The 21,287-nt window shown below is 37.7% G+C and overlaps 2 protein-coding genes across 2 annotated transcripts; one reads left to right on the plus strand and one right to left on the minus strand.

Annotated features, from left to right (window-relative positions):
- Positions 1-459: 459 nt before the first annotated feature.
- LOC131426655 (ethanolamine kinase) lies at positions 460-16,349 on the plus strand. Its single transcript, XM_058589527.1, has 5 exons — positions 460-1,393; positions 7,421-7,860; positions 8,776-9,002; positions 9,059-9,278; positions 15,760-16,349. Exons 1-5 carry the CDS (start codon positions 1,277-1,279, stop codon positions 15,830-15,832), a joined length of 1,077 nt encoding a protein of 358 aa, XP_058445510.1. The 5' UTR covers positions 460-1,276; the 3' UTR covers positions 15,833-16,349.
- LOC131426654 (lipoamide acyltransferase component of branched-chain alpha-keto acid dehydrogenase complex, mitochondrial) lies at positions 16,189-19,096 on the minus strand. Its single transcript, XM_058589526.1, has 4 exons — positions 18,806-19,096; positions 17,224-17,910; positions 16,767-17,162; positions 16,189-16,695 (listed from the first exon to the last, which is right to left on the minus strand). The coding sequence occupies exons 1-4, from the start codon at positions 18,872-18,874 to the stop codon at positions 16,456-16,458; spliced, it is 1,392 nt and encodes a 463-aa protein (XP_058445509.1). The 5' UTR covers positions 18,875-19,096; the 3' UTR covers positions 16,189-16,455.
- Between the last annotated feature and the right edge of the window lie 2,191 nt (positions 19,097-21,287).

Raw genomic sequence — 21,287 nt, forward strand, 5'->3', positions numbered from 1 at the left:
TTTCTACAACATGCAGGAGGATTTTGTTATCGTTCCGGAACGCAGTGGAACGTTTTGAAAGATCGCGGCGAACAGTCGAGTAGGTGGCAGTAGTGTTTCCAACCTACAGCATATTTGAAATTTACACAGGATTTTGAAAAAATTTTTTCGAGCCTGTATATCTGTTATCTGTAGTTGCAATATTCAAAGCTCCAAACGCTTGATTTTTTTTTGCTCGAAACATGCCGACTCAAGGAACCAAACCAATTGAATTTGACGGTATTGACAATACTGTGGATTGACAATAATATTGTCCTGTAATCGAACTGGGGAATGACAGCATAACAGATATGCTGTCGTTCCCCTCGGAGCTTCCAAAAATGCATCCTTCGAATTGTCAAAATCACATGGCCTGCTGTGGTGTGCGTGGGCCTTTTAATACATTGCACGAACGATGCGCTTGCGTTCGACACGAGACGCGTGTAAGCAGAAGAATGTGTTGCAGTATTCGGTTTGAGAAATATGCAGTGTTTTTCTTTTAATTATCAGTAAATGTTCTTGTTGCTTTTCTGATTTTCACTGCAGAGATTCTTATAATTAAGTGTTAATGGAATGTACAATTTTTACATAATTTATCAAGATTCACTTCCAAAAACAAAACTGAACGATAATGTGATAATTTTGCCATTTGTGTTGGTGTGAATCCGCTGAGATGTAACCAAAGTTCGTTATTTTAGCCAACATAGCCACTGTTGGGTCTAGCAGCGGACTGTTTCCAAACATCTAACACAATCGGTAGCAGCGATTTGGTGTGGTTTTTTCATTCCATGCTCGGTCTTACTGGCCGTATATCATCATCAGTTTGCTTTTGTCGTTCACTGCAGGCAGACGTGCTTTGTTTACAATTACGTGTATAACTACTGCAAAACAAATCGCTACTTTAGTGAGTGATAGAATGAAATAGAATTTGATCACTATTCTATTCGAGTGAGTCATTGAAGTAGGTGAAGAACTATTTTGATCGAAAGGATAAGGTCTGAATTCTGTGTGACTACGAATCTTTCCGAGCAGATAATCTTGCAGTAATAATATTGTTTCTAGTGATAAGTGAGTTAGCGTACCGAAAAGGCCTCCCCTTTATCGGCTTGTCGAAGGAGCTGTAAATTGTGAATCGTGCTGTTAATCAGCTAATATTTGCTCCGGTTATCAACAGCTCGAGTCGCAAGTAGGCCGTGTCTTCTTGGTGCCTTGGTGAACTGTTTGCGGTTGGACATAGCCAACTACGATCGCAGCGAGAATGTCCGAGGTGCCGAAGCTTGATATAACCGTTGATGAGCGTGACGTGATTCGTGGGGCCACCGATGTGCTGAAGGTTATCAGACCGCACTGGCTAAGCGACAGTGTTCAGTTCAAGGTTGGTAATGGACCTCTGTGTTTTTTTTTTTGTTTGACTTTGTCTTGTTGATCGGGCGAAAATTGTTGAGACTACCATGCCTATCGCAACAGGTTTGCAGGTAAACGCGCGCGTTATCGATACATGTTTCGCATTTTAGGTCATCCTAGGAAACCGTTAGAGCTTAACTTGTTGTCATAAAAATGGCAGTAATTGTAGTTATAATCGTGTGCCAAGGGAAACTACACCATCACTGGCATTTTATATTAAAGATAGATAGAGAACAAGCCTGTCTCTCGAATTATAAACGAACCGGCTTTGTGAAGTAGTTTGAATTCTGAACACTAGACAACACTAACTCTGTCCGTGGCCTTATTGAATAGAACGTGCTTGAATATTTATATTCCATCATTAAACGGACTTTGTAGACTCGTGATCCTGACACTAGCGACTGGATAATCATTCTTTGATTTCATTTTCTACGTGATATCTCATATAATGTTCGCCTTCGCCTACATCAATGGAACCGAAAACTCAACTGAAAACCATCATCGACTAAATTGGAAGGCATTGATTTGCAAATTGGAATGACTAATACTACATTTTCAAATCAATGTTTGTTAGTTTTGTTTTTAAAGTATATTGAAAAATGAAATAAAAACTTAACTATTTTTGTGTAAAGTTACTTGTTTTAAATATATGCATTAAATAAGATGTAAATTTGAAAAAATATTTTTCTCTGTGTACGCACGGAAAGCCGAACATCAGCAGAAGTAGTTCAAAAAACCTTTTTCAATCCACCTAGTAGTATGATGCCTCTCTCATATTACTTATATTATCAAAAATATCACAGGAAGATTCTGTCAAGATTTTTATTTTCAATCTTGAATCAAATTAGAAACTTTCTTTGGGTATGAACTAACATAACCTTTCTTTATTTTGCATCGTCGCACTAAATGATTAAACACACTTTACCCTATGAGACTATAAGAACTTTTATTTGAGTCTGTTTGTGGAAATCGATTAAATCATCTCTGAGAAAATTGACAGTCTCGTTTTAGAGTTTTTGAATTTGAAACCAGTACAGCCGAAGTCGGTTCGTTTGTTAAGTAACTAATATAGCCTACAAATTGAATCAGTTTTGAGCAAAATCTAGAAGAATTTTACCTTTTTTTCATCGTCGCTCTAAATGACGGTGTGCAATTTTAAACACACTTTACCCCTTGGAAACCTATGGGACTATTAGATTTTTTATTTTATGAGTGACATTTGACACATACTCACACATTACATTGCTCCACTTGATGTACTCTCGATGAACATTAGAAAAGGTCCCAAGTGCAAGTGACAGTTTCTCTTGCCGGGAATTCAACGGTACAACAACAGTACTATTAGTAGAAAGAGAAACTGTCATTTGCACTTAGGACCTTTTCTCGTGTTTGTCTTCAACTGTGTCAAATGATATAGAACACTTAATCCTTTGGGTCAATTTTCACTAGTCAATTTTTCAAGCGTTTGCTATATGAGAAAGGCAATAAGTGTGCTTTTATAGAAAAGCATCGTTATCATGTTTTGTTAATAACACTAACAGATAGGCGATTTAATAAAAGATTTACAAATTTTTATATACTTCACCTGAAAAAATAGATAATAGGCAACCCAATATAAAAATATACGAAATTCAACAAAGCACGCTGGGAACGGAGCAAAGCCACATGCACGTCGCGTACCAGTTTTGCATCGTCATTTTGAATGACAATTTAAATGTTTTGACACTCATTGTACTATAACTTCGGTACCGGAAGTCGGATCTGGATGGAATTGCACAGTATCTTTTAAGACAATAAAAGCTTTAATTTGAATCATGATTCCTGAAAATCCGTTGCTTAGAAATCAAAGTGGGTTCTGTTTTTGAAATACTTTCTCCACTATTATCGGTGCCTTCGGAAGTGAAAACCGTGGACCCAAAGTAGTTTTATATATTCACTAACTGACAAGCAGTAAGTTTTATAAAAAATGTGCACCTCGTTTCGCCATCGATTGTGAAAAAATACTCATGAAATTGAACATTTTTCATTATTCGCGCTGTAATACCGGAACCAAGAGTCGGATCTGGATCAACTTTTCGGGGACTTTTGAACGAATTTCAAGGCCTTCAATTTGCATCTTAGCTTGTGAAAATTTCTGAGTTTGTGAAAATCGGTTAAACCATCTCTGAGAAAATCGAGTGACATTATTTGTCACATGTGATGTAATGTGAAGTGAAGCCACCATCAGTTCAAGGACTTGCCAGTGGATGCGGGTAGACTTACAGTAGCCATCCATTCACCTTCTTACTATAGCTGTTACCGAAAAGCGAACAACAAGGGTTGGGCGGATATGTAAGTAGAGTCACTTACTCGTATTCCGCGGGAATAAAAGATGCTCTTCCAACCATAATATCCAGTGCATGGATGAAGCATATCGCTATACATGCTTGAACCCGCCTGATGGTTTGTTTAAGAAGGGCGCGTCAGACTCATTTCAAACCTTCAGAAGGAAACAAGTTTCCTTCAAGTGACTTGGACTGGCTATCCACAATCCCTCGTCCAGTCATCAATTCGTCCGATGCCCTGATGCTCCCTCCCCTTTACGCCCCCGTGCAAAATGTTTTATATTGATAAATACTATGAAACATAGTGTACTGAAATTAATATAACATAAAATAATATAATATAACATAATATAATATAATATAATATAATTTAATATAATATAATACAATGTCAACGAATATTATATAATATATTATGAAACAATATATAAAATAACAGTTAATGTAGAGTGTCAGTAATGCTCTTCTATCTTTGCAATATTGCAGGAAGTAAAATATTTTTCTTCTAATAGCAATAATAATATCCACATCTATAAAAATAATATATGTTATTATTATTGTTGACAAATTAATAATAACAATAAATATAATAATGAAAATAATAATAAAAAACAATAGTACAATGAAATATATAATAAATAATAGAATGAATAAAATGATATGTTGCGATAAGCTATTATATTATATTACTTGAATTTATATGTCATTTCTCATCCTCTCATTCTGCCATCAACGCATTCCATCGACCAATTGTCACCACAGACACACGTGTAAGCATGAAACAGGAACCAGTGAGGACCAAGCTCACCTTGTGACGACCTTGATATTTAGTTAAAAGATTACTTTAAAAATGATAACTTATAAGGAAAACAAATTTATATTTTGCGCAGAGGTACGTAGTGCTACTCATAATAAACCCTATAATATATTATAATATAATATAATATGATATAATGCAATGCAGTATAATACCATAAAACATATTATATAATAACATAATGGACAAAAAACATGTAAGACGATAATATATGAAATAATATGCTATGATACAATATAACAGTTAATGTGGCAGTGTAAGTTAAGCTCTTCTAATAATAATAATAATAATAATAATAATAATAATAATACATAATGTAATAAACAACAGAGTTATATGTTGTAATATACTATGATAAACATTGCACTTTAGGATGGGCTTCAACCTACAAGCCATTTCGCACCCTCTCATTCTGCTACTAACGCAGAAGGCGATAGCACCCAGTCGACGCCGTTCTATTGGCCAAATGTCATCATAGACGCTCGGGAAGGCATGAGATAGGAACTTGTGAGGACTTAGTTATCTCACCATTTGACGACCTCGAGTAACATTATTTGTCACATACCCACATACATACATACATACATACGCATACGTACACACTTCCACACACAGACATTTCGTGATCTCCACGAACTGAGTCGAATGGTATATGACACTCGGTCTCCGTCCAAAAGACGGTTTTCACAGTGATTGCATAGCCTTTCTATATGAGAAAGGCAAAACGCTTCTTAATCCACTTAGTGGAATTTTCATAAGGGGTGGTGAAGCATAAAACATCGAGATTTAGTATCATCTCGAAAAAACATTTTTGTAAAAATCGACTGGATTTTTCCAGCAGTTCTAATACCTTTTTATAACAGAATATATTTTTGTCTCTTCCTGCAGAACGGTAAAAAAATTTTGTTCGCTACATTTTCTCCGAGATGGCTGTACCGATTTCAACAAGTCTAGGCTCATTTAAAAGCTACTCTTGGGTTGGGAATCGAGTTCGATTTTCGATTGACTGTTCTGGAGATACAATGGTGTAAGTGACGTAACCGTTGAAACGCTTTTTTTGTCAGAAACTGACCAATGATTAAGATCAAATGTATTATCACTTGTACTTTTGACTTTAGGATTGTAGCAGAATATACGACGTAAGCCCTGAAGCCCGCTAAAGTGAACTAACCGAATCAGCCTGAATGAATTTGTGGTAAAAATTCGCGTCCGAAATTATCTTATCACACCGTTAGGTAGATTTTTTAAATTTTTATTGTATTAAAACTTTGTTTTTTTTTTGCAGTAAATTGTCAATTTTCTTAAAATGGTTGTAGTCGAAAAATACCACATCCTAAACAAATGTGTAGTTGTAGTTGAATTCACTGAAAATAGTCGATTATAAAAATGTGAAATCGATACATATTCTTGTCCAAATTGATTGTTTTGGCATTAAAAATGCCTTAATCTTCACTATACTGGGGCGGGTGTCAATTAAAAGTTTCAAAAATAACCGCGTAACCTTTTTCTGTCATAATTTTGGACGTTAATAACTCAATCATTTGTTGATGGATTGTTATAATTTAACAACCAATCGATTCGGAAACTTTTAACTTAATCATGTATGGCAACGTCGTTGCAGTATTTCAATAGCATATTTTTATCCACCAATCCCAGCTGACCAAAATAATGTCATTTCTAATGATTTTTCGCTGCATCGCATGAACGTTCGCACAAAAGGGAATCTATAAATATATGCCATCTTACAATTTTCACTTCAACTTCGCAGCCAGCTGTCAACGAAACAGGTGCTTGTCGCTCGCTGGATGCATGCTTTTTGTTTCCATTCTATGTTTCTCACTAGGTTATTTGAAAATTGAATTATATGATATCTCGATGAACATTAGATTAGGTTGCGATTTCGCTGGTCGTGAACAGAAATCTCTACGAACGGAATAAATATTTCTTGAACGCGATTGACGATGATATATTAGCAACGTTAGTGTTTCACAATTATGTGCATATTTTTCAAATTCAAACTGTTGATGTCTTGATGAGTTTACCAAAAACTAAAGTGAGTCACACAATTTGAAATTTTAGAAAAAATTATCGAAGTCATTTTTCAAAGCATGTCTGAAAGTAATCTCTAATGTCGTTAATCATTGAGAACACTCGTGGAGTGTTTTGCTCGATTCGTGCAATTTTCGTGCAGACGAGCAATCCAAATTGATTTGCACCACACGAAAAAAATGCACTTTCGGGGCAATTCTCGGGTAACTATTTTGCACCCGTTTTCTTTCGCGAGCAGCAAGCAAAACACTGGCACCGAGTGAGTGGAATCAATGAAAAACGACATAAGAAATGCAAGAAAAAATTTTTTTTTCTCATTTGTCTCGACTTTGAATATAACAGTTTCAGGAAAAGGTGTCATTCGGAAACCGTGTTGGACCACTATAGTTCCATTCCCATTCAAGTCGTATGTCTGTCCTTCACACGTAGAATTTTTTTAACTTACTGATTCATCAATGTAAAACAAACGCAATTACGCTCAAACAATAAAGTTCATTACGAAACAGTAAAGATAACGGATAGTGTATGTTTAGGTAACAATTTGAAGGAGAAACTAAATCTCACGCCGACAAACGAAATTCCACAATTGAAATTTCAAAGATCATATGACAGGGTCTTATCAGACAAAAGAAGCGTAAATACTTTGACGCTTCGAAACGTCAGAAATTAATCGAAGTGATTATCGGTTTCGTTCAATCATAGAAAGCTCAAATGTTTGAAGTCGATTCCGCACAACCGCAATTGGGAAGGGTCATTCTCGAACAAACACCTATCAACTGCTAATGTTTAGCTATTTCCTGTTTCGCAGCTATTTACCGACGGAATCACCAACAAATTGGTCGGATGTTTCAATCAAAACAACAACCAAAGTGACAACGATGATAGCAGCCTCGACAGCCCGGGGGACGTTGTGCTGATTCGGGTGTACGGGAACAAAACCGACCTGTTGATTGACCGGAGGAAAGAAACGGAGAACATCCAGTTGCTGCACCGGTACGGTTATGCACCGGCACTGTATGCGACCTTTCGCAATGGGCTAGCGTACGAGTACGTGCCGGGAGTGACGTTGACGCCCGATAGCTGCCGGGAGGAATGCGTGTGGCGCCTGGTTGCCAAAAGGATGGCTCAGATGCACAAAGTCGACGACGGAAAGAACGGAAGCGGAAGGGAACCGATGCTACCGACCAAGCTCAACCAGTTTCTGAAGCTGATTCCACAAACCTTCAGCGATCCGGTGAAGCATGCGAGGTGAGTGACGTGGCTCCAAAGATAAATAATAAAGACATGTATGTGCCTACAATAATTTAAAAAATTCTGGTTCGTACCCGGTACTTTCTAAAATGACCGCACTCACCGCTTGGTGGAGCGCGAGATTAATTGCATTATCATTTCAATTAAAGTGTGCCATGAGTAGGGCAGAATCAAATGTCAACATTGTCACTCATTTCGATACCATAATTAAATTGTTAAAACGAAAACGAAACAAACGGAAAAGCACGAAAAATAGGCATCCAAAGCCAGGTCATCATGCTCATTTCTGCCATATAATCGTCAACCGTAGATTTTGATTTTTTAATATTTATGCAATCTACTCTGACTGTTTTCGTAGTACATAATGGAATGTCGGAAATCTACTGTTTTGGCACTTGGAATTCCGAGCTTTCCGAGCTACCTTTACTTCCAACGCGAAAAGTATACAATGTAACTCCCACTTAACTGGTATAATTCATACCTTCTGTAATCTGTCCTCTCGCTATTAAACAAACAAACAATATATTAAGTGTACTAAAAATCTCAATATATACAAATGAGCTAACGAATCGAAAGGTTCTCACGGTTTGACATTTGTGTTAAAAATGTGATGATGGGAACTCAACAGTGCAACCAGTTTATCACCATTGTTGCCAGTTTCATGGAGGACCGTGATGTGCGCCAGAAAAAGATCGTGAGTGTCATGTCTGGAAATTCGTTTGTGGTGGCTCTTCGCTTCACGTTTTTGCGCAGTAGCATCACTGCGGCAACGTGCGTCGCTTGCTGCGATTGCGCTGCAAACTGGCGCTCACAGCGTCGATGTGATCGATTTCGAACGATTTAAGGCTAGGCGAAATGGATTTTGTTGCGGATAAAATTGATCTATTTGTTTGTGTTGTTTTTTGTTTCCAGGATATCTCAAATATTTCCGAGTGTGACGGAGTTGAGACGTGATTTTAACGATCTGTACGGGAAACTTGTTCGTCTGGCTAGTCCGACCGTTTTCTGCCACAACGATCTTCTGCTAGGGAACGTGATCTACTGCAGGGAGCGCAATCGAGTGACGTTCATCGACTACGAGTATGCCGCCTACAATCACCAAGCTTTCGATATTGGCAATCATTTTACTGAGTTTGCAGGTAAGTTTTTTTTTGTTTTAAGTTTTGGATTGTTGGATAATTGTTGGTGGTTTTAGGAATCGATGAGATCGATTACGACCGATACCCGGACAAAGCGTTTCAGTGTCAATGGCTGAGGGTCTACCTGGATGAGTTCCGTGGGCATGCCAGCACGGATAGTGATGTAGAGCGGCTGTACGTGCAGGTGAACCAGTTTGCGTTGGCATCTCACTTTCTGTGGTCGATATGGGCGCTCATTCAGGCGGAACATTCGACGATCGCGTTCGATTTTATACAGTGAGTATAAAGTGTATTGCTAATCTATGTGCATATGAAATTTAATATCTCAAATCTATTCAAGTAGAACCGCCAGCCAGACTCGACAACTCGAGCAGCACAATTTTCGATAGCATTGAAATGCAATATTGCAGCTTGTTTGCCACGTTTGAGAAGATTTTTTTTAACAAAGCATTCTGGTGATATTGAAAAAGTGTATCTGTAGAATTGAGAGTGCCCGGATTTCAGATCTCGAAAACGTTTAATACTTTCTTCATTCTGGTATAGGTTACATGACGAGTTATTAATCGTAAATGTAATCCAGCAAATGAATGCCAGAATTTTAAAAATCTACGAAAACACTAGCTTTCTACCGTTAAATGCCACTAATGAATGATAATAACAAGAATTAGTTTTCTCCATACCAGAATATTGACCATTCGAATTATTTTCCGATGCTGATCATTTTATATGAGAACAGTATTGATGAACCCTTGCTTGTTTCTGGTGAGTCCCAAAGATCTCGCTGGAACTGGTTTTGATGACTTATTCACTTCGGCCTCTAATGCGCAAATACCGATTTTTTTTTTAAATTTTGAAACGAGGCGATAGGAACGGATTCCTGTAGTCGGAGTGGTGCTGTGTGTTGGTAAATTCGAGTTCGGGTGCAGTTTTTGGTGATTTGGAGCCGCGGGGAACATCTCCGGTTATGGTCCACGCTCGATGCCTGTAGTGGGAGCTTCGCTGGTTGAGCCCGGAAAAACGTTGCTACTCTTTTTGCGCATCACTAGGTTGCTACGAACTAGTTACTAGACCCGTTGTAAATAAATAAATCATAATGTCGGATAACTCCAAAACGGTTTTTCCTAGTGATTTAAATGTTCTGCAGGAAAGAATATATATTAGTGAATGGTTTCATTATTCTGAGTCTCGACTAGATCTTGCGGGGAACGAATCAACTAGTCAGAACATGTAGTGGATAAGTTTCACGCATGGTTTAAAAGTCTTAATGTTACTTTGGCATTTTATTATGACGGATCGTTTCAGAAACCAAATATGACACCTGACACCACGCGACAGAATAATAAGTATCAGGGCATAATGCATATTACTAATGCAGTAAGCTCAATTGAATTTCAAGATCTCACGAGGCAAATCGATAGAATCATAACCTCGAAAATATTGTACCCGGTAAAAAATAGGAAAAAATATGGTTCTTTGAGGACTGCAATTGATCGAGAATGTGATCAAGAATTGGCTGCCTATGCGAATGTGGATTAAGTAATCACCTCTATTCTGTATTTCGATCGAATCGGATTTTGTCGAACGAATGTAAAAATTGGCATTCTCTAATTCGATCGAGTGATGTTTTTGTATGGAAAACTCGAATCGATCGAGCTACAGAATGCCAAATTTTGAATTCGATCGAAACAATCCGATTCGAACGAAATACAGAATCGGGGTGAATAGCAACTGCCTATGCGAATGTGGAATAAGTAATTGCAACTGCCAGGAACTTTATCTAAAGATATTGATTTTAAAATGATGCTTTGGTCTATCCTTTCCAGAAGAGTTTAGAATTATACGACACTGGTTTGAAAGTAACCTTTTCGATCGAATTGAACATTTTTATTTATTTCGAATTACAGAATTATCCTGCACCAGAGCCAGGTTTAACAGTTGATCTCATGTAGGGTAACGGAGATATTTTTGCCACTGTAATATATTTTGCTAGGCGTACATATTTCTGGTTGTAATCAAAAGAAATTACATCATGCCTCCGAACTTTAAAGATCATTCATAAACATATTAGGTATAAATACGTACTTTATTTTGATAACAACCAAAAATATGATCACCGGGCCAAAATATATTAGAGTAGCCAAAATATATCGGTTGACTAATTTGTTAGCTATTAAAAGAACAGGTTTTGTCCCTATAGCGAAAGATCAAGGTTAAATAACACTAAAAAAATGTATTTAAAAAGTTGATTCCATGGATTTATCATTACCAGTGCCACGCATAGCGAAATGATCATTGTAGTGGAATAAACTAATTTTTTCAACAAAATGTTGGTGGCGTGATGTTCATAATGACATCAAGTTCATCCAAGTAATTACTTTAGTCGCTGAAGCGACTTCCGTAGTAAGGACCTAAATTCACTTCACTTAATTTTTACCGTGTTGTGATACCGGTAATAAGGGCCATTGTTTTGTTTGATTAGATACGAATTATATCGGAGTTTTCACTTGAATTCAGTATCAATTTAGACACGCCCAGAAACAAAGTCAGGGCAAGCATTAATATGTCGATTAATATTTTTGTTTAGAAAAGTTTCTGATATTCGAATGTCTCCTTAATCTTCCATTGCGAAGTTCGGTATGGTATCAGTAGATCTAATAAATTATGTACAATTACGATAGCGAAGATAAATCCTACGAATATTCATTTAGGGGTTAGCCAAATTTTGTGCTAGGGCACATAACCGTTTTTATTACGAATATTTCCTAATACGTGTCTACGTCAAATCTGATTTGTTCCTTATACGAATATATACCCATGTTAGACGGGTGCAAAGGAGCCGTACGATCCCCAAATGCTGCTCCGTAGCGGAACAACCTTCGTTTTTAACAAGATTTAGATTCAAATTGCTCTTTCAACTGTTGTGAAAAGATTAAAGTAAATAAATGTTACTAAGGCAACGATAGCTGTTATTCCAAAATCAAGAGTTTTTTCAGGCTGAGTTGCCAGTTTCAAACATTTTCCAAGCGATTTCATTTTGACATTACGAGTTATTGAGGGGTAGTTAAATTCGTGATACAATTTTTAATAACGAGTGGCAGGTTGCGTCGTTGGTTTAACCGACGACACGACCTGCCACTCGACTATCAAAACTGTATCGCAAATTTAACTATTCCTCAGTAACTGGTAATGTCAAAACGAAATCGCTTGAAAAAATGTTGGAATTGGCAACACAAGTTGGTAAATTATTGATTTTGAAAAACAGTTACCAATAGCCTTGGTAACTACATATGGAATGTAAACAAAAACAAGAGATTCTCACTTAAAACGAAACCACTGAGTGTAGTTGGCCCGCTGGCAGGTATTAAATTTATTCTTTCAGAAAGTTTTGAGTCATTTTTGCTCAATTTTGATTTAATTTGTATCTTTAATTTTTAATAAAAAGTAAAAGTTATTAAAGCATAAAATAAAAATATATATATTTTGTAAATAATTCAAGAATATCACCAAATTTTTTATTAACACTAGCGTCTTCGGTAGAGGAAATGAATTAATAAAAGTATTGCACAGATATTTTAGATTGTAGGTATTACCTTGTTAACATATGTTCTGGCACATGAAAATGTTTACGTCAATACAATGCAAGAATGTAATGAACGAAATCTAATAATTTTGAAACAAAAAAATTGAATTCCAATGGTGAATTTCCGTTTTTAAATTGCGCTACACTGGTGCAGTGATACAGCAAGGCTAGCACAAGCGAACAAAAAGGATGTAAACATAAACTGTATCCCTTGATTACCGATGTCCATTCACTAATGATCAGAGCTGCCAACAATTCTGCATTAGTCAGAAAAATCAATCTGTGCATTATAAAATGTGATGTATTTAGTCAGCAAAAAAAAAGTTCGCTGTAGGTCGCGTAAAACCACGTGGCTCGCTGTGCTCTCTCTCGCAAATGTGAAAAATGACTCTCGATGTGGCCGGGTGGCCAAGAAAGTTTTGATATTTTCGGTTACAAGTTTGACTACATCACATAAAATCCAAGAAAGCTGCCGCTTGCTTGGCAGCCTTTTTGAGCTGATTTTATTTCTCACTCATGTTTCGTTACGTTACCAGGGAACTAAAATGGTGCCGACATAGAAATCGACTTACCTTCACAAAAATAACTTACACTCCATTTACATCGCGACAACCCCTATGTTTTTATGCACTAATCGCATCTAAATTAAATTATCTAGACATTGTCAGGAAAGATCTTTGATCCATGCTTCTGAAGGCGAGATATTCAATGAACAAATTGAAAGTTTCAGTTTTCAGCTATGCAATTCTTCCTTCAGAAAAAAGGACTTACCCGAGCGCTAAAGTCAATGAATCAGATTTGAAGCGTGAATATAGCTCTCTAAAACGCCCTAAAACACACTGGCCTCAGCCCTTAAGATACCTAATGGATATCTGGAGCATTCAATATAAACAGTCCTTGATACACAATTTAAAGTGTTAAAAATCAATCACGACATCGAAGCTCCCATCGGTAAATTTAAAATTAATATTGGTGGATTTCTATTTAAACCATTGCACTTTTATTAAAATCGAAACTAATAAAAATCGGTCTTCATTCGGTATTCAGCAGCTTACTGTTCTCGTAGGGAAAGATTATGCTATCGGACCAGAATTGTAAAACTGAATACTGGAACTGAAATTGATTTGAGTTCCATAATTCTGTTGTGTTTCCAGAATTCAGGTTCAGAACTTAGTTCCAGAATCCAGGTCTGGAATTTGGATACGAAATTCAGTACTACAATTCTAAAAGTGTGATTGAATTCAGGGACTACACACCAAAAAAACTTGAATTTTACAGGTGACTTAATCCCTCATACGATGTAATTCATACAGACCTAAGTTGTCAAATGACGGAAAATCTCATTTGTAATGACCTAATGTTAGATGAGCTTGAATTTTACTGGTTTCGACTGGTACTGCTAGCAGGTACGACTGTATGAATTTAAATGCACCTTTTACCAGCCAAGCAGATGCATGCTTCTGTGGCTCGGTCGATTAACAGACGTACTTGCGATCCAATGATTCTCGGTTCAAGTCGCGATGGTTGCTCTCAGTATTCTATTTTTTTATTTCAATGAATTTCATGTCATGGAGTTTTAGACACAATATTTAATGTTCTTCCACGTAAATTTGCGTGAGCTGCGACGCTCCATTTATGTGCATCTAATAAGATGTAAAACCACAGGGTTTTTTTTTAAGTGTGTAGTCTCGAATTCAGTTCCAGAATCCTGGTTCAGAACGCAGAATGCAGAATGAACTTAGTCTAGAATTTGGATCCGAAATTTACTACTACTACAATTGAAGTGTGACTGAATTCAGGAACTAGATTCTGTAGATTTTTTCAAACTAAATTCCGAATCTGGATTTTAGAATTGAATTTCGGAGCTGAACTCGGAATTCGAATTTATAAACTGGTCCTGAGTTCAGTCGACGGTTCAGTGTTGGGATTCAGGTTCAGAATTTAGTTCTAGAATACAGTTTCAGAATAGGTTCATGAGTCCTGGTTCAGAATTCAGTTCCAGAATCTGGCATCAAAATTGAATTTTAGAATTCAGGTCCAGAATTCAGTTCTAGCATTTTATTTGTATCCAAGTCATCCGATTATGTCTGCGACATTATCCACCCGCCTTTTTTTTATGAATCTATAACCAATTCTCTCTTCTTTGGATTCATTTTCTTCGCTTGGAATAAATAATTTGGGATAATAAATACACAGTTCGAAAAATTCTTGTGATTTTACATCTAATCAAATGCACATAAAGAACATGTAAAATTATGTGATTTGAAAATTACATGGCTTTAAAACGAATGGAACAAAAATCAAAAGATCGACAGCAACAACGCGACTTGAACCGAAAAACATTAGACCACAAAGCACACCAGTTAGTCGACTGAGCCGTGCATATAAATTCACACAGTCGCAAGCCGAGTGCAAATTACACTCGGAGACAGTAAATTTCTGTACGAATGGAATATTGCATCATTAGAGAAGTTAAGTAGTTATGAATTGTATCGTCTTTAGAATTATGTCAGCTGTTAAATTCATCATTTCTTTCTGTGTAATCATAATTATAATTATAATTATGAATAATCAACCAAGAAAGAGTCTGTAATGTGTTTTAACTTTTCACAGTGTTAGTTTCGACTTTACTTCTCATAGTGGTTATATTTAGGTCCTTTTCAGGGCATTTTAACCTCTTTTGAAATAATTTTCGAATGTATATTTCGCATAGATACAAATAAATGAAAAACAAAGAAAAACTACTGCCTAAATTATTGAAACAAAAATTAACAGCGAGTTTGACTTTAGTTGTAGAGTCCCACGTCAAAAGTTCTTTTGGGACTGCAGGACTGTTCCTTGCGGTTTTTTCGTTAATCACAAAATCTCTAAGCTATGATTCTAGCGACTTTTGTTATATGATTCCTTTGTATAAATGGGCCTGCCAAGCTCATATACAAATGGACGCATCGCTAGCTAAGAGCGAATCCTAGACCTTACTCCTTCCCCACTCTGCGATACCCATGGAAGTCTGCTAAGTCGTCGCCCTTCCGTAAAGTAGGTAAATCATCACCGTTTCCTCTTCTAATTTATCGCTTTTCAGGAGTACGTATTTCGGCATCGGAAGATGAAACAATATTATTAGAAATTCTATACTTTCAGTTTTTCGTTCCACTAAAATTCATATCACTCTTGCAGGTTTGGCGAAACCCGCTACCGAGAATACCTTCGACGGCGCGAGGAGTTCCTATCGTTGACCTACCAAAACTGATCTCGTTGGTCAACCGAAATCTCACCTGCAACCAAAAGAAGGGCAGAAAACGTATCGTTCTTGGGGCCAGCACCTGTGATTTTCTTCTGCCAAAGCTAATTTGGAAAATATTGGACTCTTCTTCAAACCAACGTACCCAAAAAAAAAAGAAATAATGATGTTCATTCCACTGCTGGTGTAACACCGCCATATCCGAAGCTCAATTCCCGACCAGCCCGGAAAACTAAGAGAACTGAAAGTTTTATCCTCAAGATTTCAGACGAATGTGAAGTAGCCCAAAGCAATATTGTGTTTAGTTTTGCTGTTTGTTTGTTTGTTTTAAATATTTTAACATATAATTAGACAAAAAATCACCGTTTAGTCATACCAATTAAACTTTTTATGAAGTTAATTTATTTCCTATTATTTACACACCGTTGTTCAGCGAAACGTTTTACGTCTAACGTGTGGTAACGGTTCAATCCTAAACTAAACAAGTGTCAATCTCCTACAAAACAAAAAGTACTCTATAAATGCATTATTGGTTTCATTTCCTGTAGATACGGTTTTGAAGAATCACTTATAAATGCAATCGTTTCCTGTCTCTGCGTCTGAGCATGCTGATGACAGTTGACGGGCAGCGCCTACTTTGCATCTAACAAAAACAGGTGCGGATTTTCAAGCAGTTTCTTCCACGCGTTCGAAAAGCTCGCCATGGTAACGCCATCGATGACACGATGATCGGCCGACCAACTGACAGCCATGATGTGTGCGGCGATTACCTGTCCGGAAGCGTCGAATCGAGGCAGCAAACGGGTTTGGCCGATCGCTCCGATTGCAACCTGCGGTGCTAGAATACACGGGTGGGTGTAGGTTCCACCGACCTGAAATACGACAACAACAAAAAAACAGAATCAGACGAATGAGTGGTTTTTTTGACTGGCACCCGTTTTACCATTCCAATGTTGGACAAAGAGAAGGTGCCGTTAGCGAAATCATTTGGCGTCAGAGAACCTTTGGCGCCTCGTTCCTGCAGGGAGTTGAGATCGGATGCGATTTCCAGGATAGATTTGCTTTCCACATTTTTTACGTTCGGAACCACCAGTCCTTGGGGAGTGTCCATTGCGATGCTGATGTTGTGGTACGGCTTGTAGATGAGACATTCGTTCGTTGCGTCGAAGGTGCTGTTCAAAATGGGGAACTGCTTGAGTGCCTTGGAGGCTGCTTTCAAGAAGAATGGCATATAGGTTAGCTTAATTCCTTGGGTTTGAGCTTCGGATTTGAGATCCTCTCGGATTTTGACCAATCTGGAAACGTCAAGCTCGTCGCTGTATGCAAAATGAGGTATTTTCTACGATGTTAAAAAAGTTTAGTTCAATTGGTGACATAATTATTTTTTAAGCTACACTTACTAGGCATTCAGTCATAGACTTGACCATGATCTTAGCAACTCCTTTGATTGGCACAACGATTTCCTGTTGGCGTAAGTCTGCTCCCACTGCGCTAGGAGTTTGTGATGTCCGCTGCAACGTGGGATGAGGTTTAACCGTTCCTTCCGGAATGATGTTCAGATACTCGAGAACGTCTCCCTTCAGTACACGCCCGTTACGACCGCTAGGTTTTACCCGATGTAAGTCGACCTTATGCTCCATAGCTATCCTACGAACGGCCGGCGTCGCAAGGACTTTTCCACAGGGAGCTAGAGCTACCTTCACACCATGTCCTCCGGCTACGCTTGCCACCGCTTGCTCCTGTACTTCTTCATCGGAACCGGAACTGCTACTGCTGCTTTCATCACTGTCCTGCGCATCTTCAACATCGAAATCCAGCAACGGACTGCCAACCAGCGCAATTTGGTCCACCTGCCGGTGCAACTTAACGATCTTTCCTTCGTAACGGCTGGTTATGGTGACCGAAGCCTTGTCGCTTTGCACTTCGCACAGATTGTCGAACTGCTCCACGGTGTCACCAACGGCGACGAACCACTCCTTGACGGTTACCTCGCGGATGCCTTCCCCGATGTCGGACAGGTTGAAGGAGACTAGCTTGTTCAGCTGGCTGCCCGTGTGGAAACGGCCAGCGGTTAATGGATTTTGAGTCTACCGAGAAAGGGATTCAAAACGAGTCTTGTGATAATATTTCTGTCTGTCAAATATTAAATATTCAGTCAATCTACACGCGTTCTTTTAATGTCTATTTCGCTTGATGCCAGGTCTAACGGGGGTTTCCGACGATAGTTTCAACGTCGTTGAACTGAAAAATCGAGTTTCGAACCTAATTCTTATACCGGGGTTGCTCAGATCTTCGTTACTAAGTGCGAACGAAACACAGTTTCGTAAATTGATGGAACTACTCTGGGTCAGTTTCAGTTTTCTCAAGCGAAAACGTCATGAGAATTAGAAGAAAGCGAAAACCAGAATTTTCCTCATACGATCATCAAATCACTTAACAGAACTGAATAAATAAACTTCGAATAAATCTCATTGAAAAAAAAAAACAAGTGGCTTCTGAAGAGAAACAAACATGTTTATTTCATTTATGTTTACGATTTAGTTCACCGACGTAATGTAACAGAAAGCAAGAAACAAATACCACACCAATTAATAAACCACGTTTTTCAAATTCGTTCGCATAACCCAGGACACAGCGCTTACTGCGATCGCCAGAATCATTGGTAAACACAACTGTCAAACGACGATTCCCTATGGCAACGCGTGTGTTCGTCTAATCAGTGATGTTTTGAAAACAAGTTGTTCTATTCTGGTGCGACCGGTTATTTTTTTTTGTTGTTGTTGTATCTATCTACTTTCCGTCACAACCACACCTCCCGAAAAATTGTAAACCGGTAGGTACATATCCAACGCGCAGCGCGCACCAGTGATAAGATTTCACCAACATTTTTTTACTTTTTCGTTACACTTGTGGGGCTGCACCGAAAGGTCAATTGACGTTATGTAAGGTACTATTTTCGCTTTGCAGAAATAAAATACTCACAATACTTTTCTTAATAGTGAGAAATCGCCGCACTACAATGGCACCGTGTCGCTGGATCAAACCGGCCATTTCTAATCGACAGATGAAAGATATCACAGATTTACACCGCCCTGAGCTGATTCCGCGATCGAAAGCGTATGGAAGATTTGTTTAATTGAGCTTACGAAGCAACAAACTGTGTCTTCTTCGTTTGTATTACTAAACTGGCCAATGAGCTCCTTCCGCTTGACGATACTGTCAAGAACTGCGCCGCGATTGTGACGTTGTTGCCATTCGTTGGTCTTTCGCCAACGATCGTCCTATGCGTGCTCTGCTTGTAGCGGTGTTCGGTTACCGGCGTCAAAGGGTGCTCAAAATATCACCGGACTGTCTGGCAGAAATAGTTTTTAGCAAATAGATTGACCATACGTGCAGATCAATTTTTCTATTAAAAATATACTTATTGTTTTTGCGTATTGATAAAAAAATCATCAATTGAAATACTACAGAATTATTTATTTATTCATGTATAATTTGTTATTTTCATATGGGAAGAATATACGAGTAATGTAATCCACGAACATGCATTCATTTCGGTTCCATCTTAGCACGCTTTGCTTTTCTCACTTGTGTCAATCAGTGCTAATAAAAGTCATTTCCATTGACTAAAAATAGACGAAAATGAAGGGAAATTAATGTCACTCTCAGCTTTGCTTGCAAACTATGAGAATGAAATCCATGCCCAGTCAAGCGGGACAGTAGTTTCGAAATTGTGTTCTTTTTCTTTCATTTGCTCTTTCAGTCATTTGCGGCTTTCAATGAAAATCCCATAGTATGCAGTGTCGATATTCAACAGAAGCTTTGAGAATCGAAAATGACAGAAGAAGGTTTCACAATGACTTTTACCTGTGAAGGTGCTCGAATCTGTAGTAGTTTTGGTTTCGATTTGCCATGTATTAGTCACTCTTTATAGCCAAGTGTCACAGATTTTCAATACATCGATGAAAGAATGAGAATTGAAATTCTACTGATGCTCTCTTTCGTCGTTTCGACGTTAGTTTTTTTCGTCTTGTCATGAAGGAAAGAGTGGCGTTGGCAATTATACTCTCTCTTTTTTCAATGAAAAACAAAAATGCTTGTTCAAAAGTTCGTAAAAAGAACTTAACCAAATTTCTTGAAGGTAATTTGTTAGTCACTGTGATGATCTTACTGGATTCGGTAGTATTGTTGCTTTTGGTCAAAGTGGTGATGTTTCTTGATAATTGTTCTATTTCGGGTAAAAGCTAATGTTGATAATTTTTTCACATTTGGTTTGAGCAATACTGCTATCATTATTATTATTATTATTATGAGAAATCTTAACGTTTTTACCAAACACAAATAATAACTCGCCTAAGTCCTATAGCAACTGTTTGCCAATGTTTGGTTCACTAAATAATCAACTTAGTCTAGCACATCCTCCCATCAAACACAATCTATAATACTGTCAGAGTGACAGTGTATTTAAAAAAATTTCCTATGCAATTCAAATCACCATTGTTAGTTACTGTTTATTATTCTGATCCCTGTAGTCGAATAAGAAAATTGTTAGGAACAGTGCGCATCTAAAAGCATTCATTTCAATCATATCACAATGTACCATGCTCCGAGATAGAAACAGCAGAACAGGAAAACTGATCAAGTGTAGGAGAGACCGGATCTGAGCTGGACACTTTTGGGAAAATGAAAAAAGCACCCATTACATCTAGGTTTTTACCCAACCTTCAGCTACAATTCCCAACTGGTGGTTTGGAAATAAATATACATTAGTTTCCGTGAAAAATTGCGATGAAGTTGCCAACCCAAGACCCAAAATTTCAGAAACATTAAACTTTTAACAAGAATGCCATGGAAAAACATGCATTAGTTTTTATACCAAATCGAAATCGATGAAGAGACACACCCAAAACCCTATATTTAGGAACCTCGAGGTTAAACCGGACTATAAAATTTCACACAAAACTGACGAACGAACGCAGTAGGGTGCCAAATCTTAAGATAAATTATTGAGTGCAAAAGAAATCAAACCGTGTTCGAATGGTTGGAGATATAATCCTGCTCACTGAGAATTTAGGTGTTGTCTTCATTGAAAGCTATATTAGTGTTTAAAGTCTTTATTGAAAGCTATTTGATTATTTCGCTACATACAATGAACGCTTTACTTAAATTGATTGTGAATCTAGTGAGTTGAATGGAAATATAGATATCAATATTTAGGTATGTTTCAAGAATCCGTTAAGAATTTCGAAAGTTATGTGTCCGGCTTAGCCCCACATTTTTGTCCGGTGCACAGACAATTAAGTCATTTCAGTAAAAAACGTACACTTTTTGACACGAACACGATTGACGCCAAACTAAATTGACTCAACGTCATCCAGGCAACTGATGTCTATCTGTCACATGAAAGCGTCAATCCATGGATCGAAATAATTGGTGGTTTAGAGGATATTTAAGCTGTCTAGTT

This window comes from Malaya genurostris, chromosome 1 (genome assembly GCF_030247185.1).
Source record: "Malaya genurostris strain Urasoe2022 chromosome 1, Malgen_1.1, whole genome shotgun sequence".
NCBI classification, from domain to species: domain Eukaryota; kingdom Metazoa; phylum Arthropoda; class Insecta; order Diptera; family Culicidae; genus Malaya; species Malaya genurostris.

Bases quoted from the DNA above. Each gene is read 5' to 3' on its own strand.
- LOC131426654 (XM_058589526.1), bottom strand. From the start codon at position 18,874: ATGGCCGGTTTGATCCAGCGACACGGTGCCATTGTAGTGCGGCGATTT. The intron at 17,163-17,223 runs GTAAGTGTAGCT...TTAACATCGTAG, and splicing joins AGTCTATGACTGAATGCCTA to AAAATACCTCATTTTGCATA. The intron at 16,696-16,766 runs GTAAAACGGGTG...GTCGTATTTCAG, and splicing joins CTTTGTCCAACATTGGAATG to GTCGGTGGAACCTACACCCA.
- LOC131426655 (XM_058589527.1), top strand. From the start codon at position 1,277: ATGTCCGAGGTGCCGAAGCTTGATATAACCGTTGATGAGCGTGACGTG. The intron at 1,394-7,420 runs GTTGGTAATGGA...CCTGTTTCGCAG, and splicing joins GCGACAGTGTTCAGTTCAAG to CTATTTACCGACGGAATCAC. The intron at 9,003-9,058 runs GTAAGTTTTTTT...TGGTGGTTTTAG, and splicing joins TCATTTTACTGAGTTTGCAG to GAATCGATGAGATCGATTAC.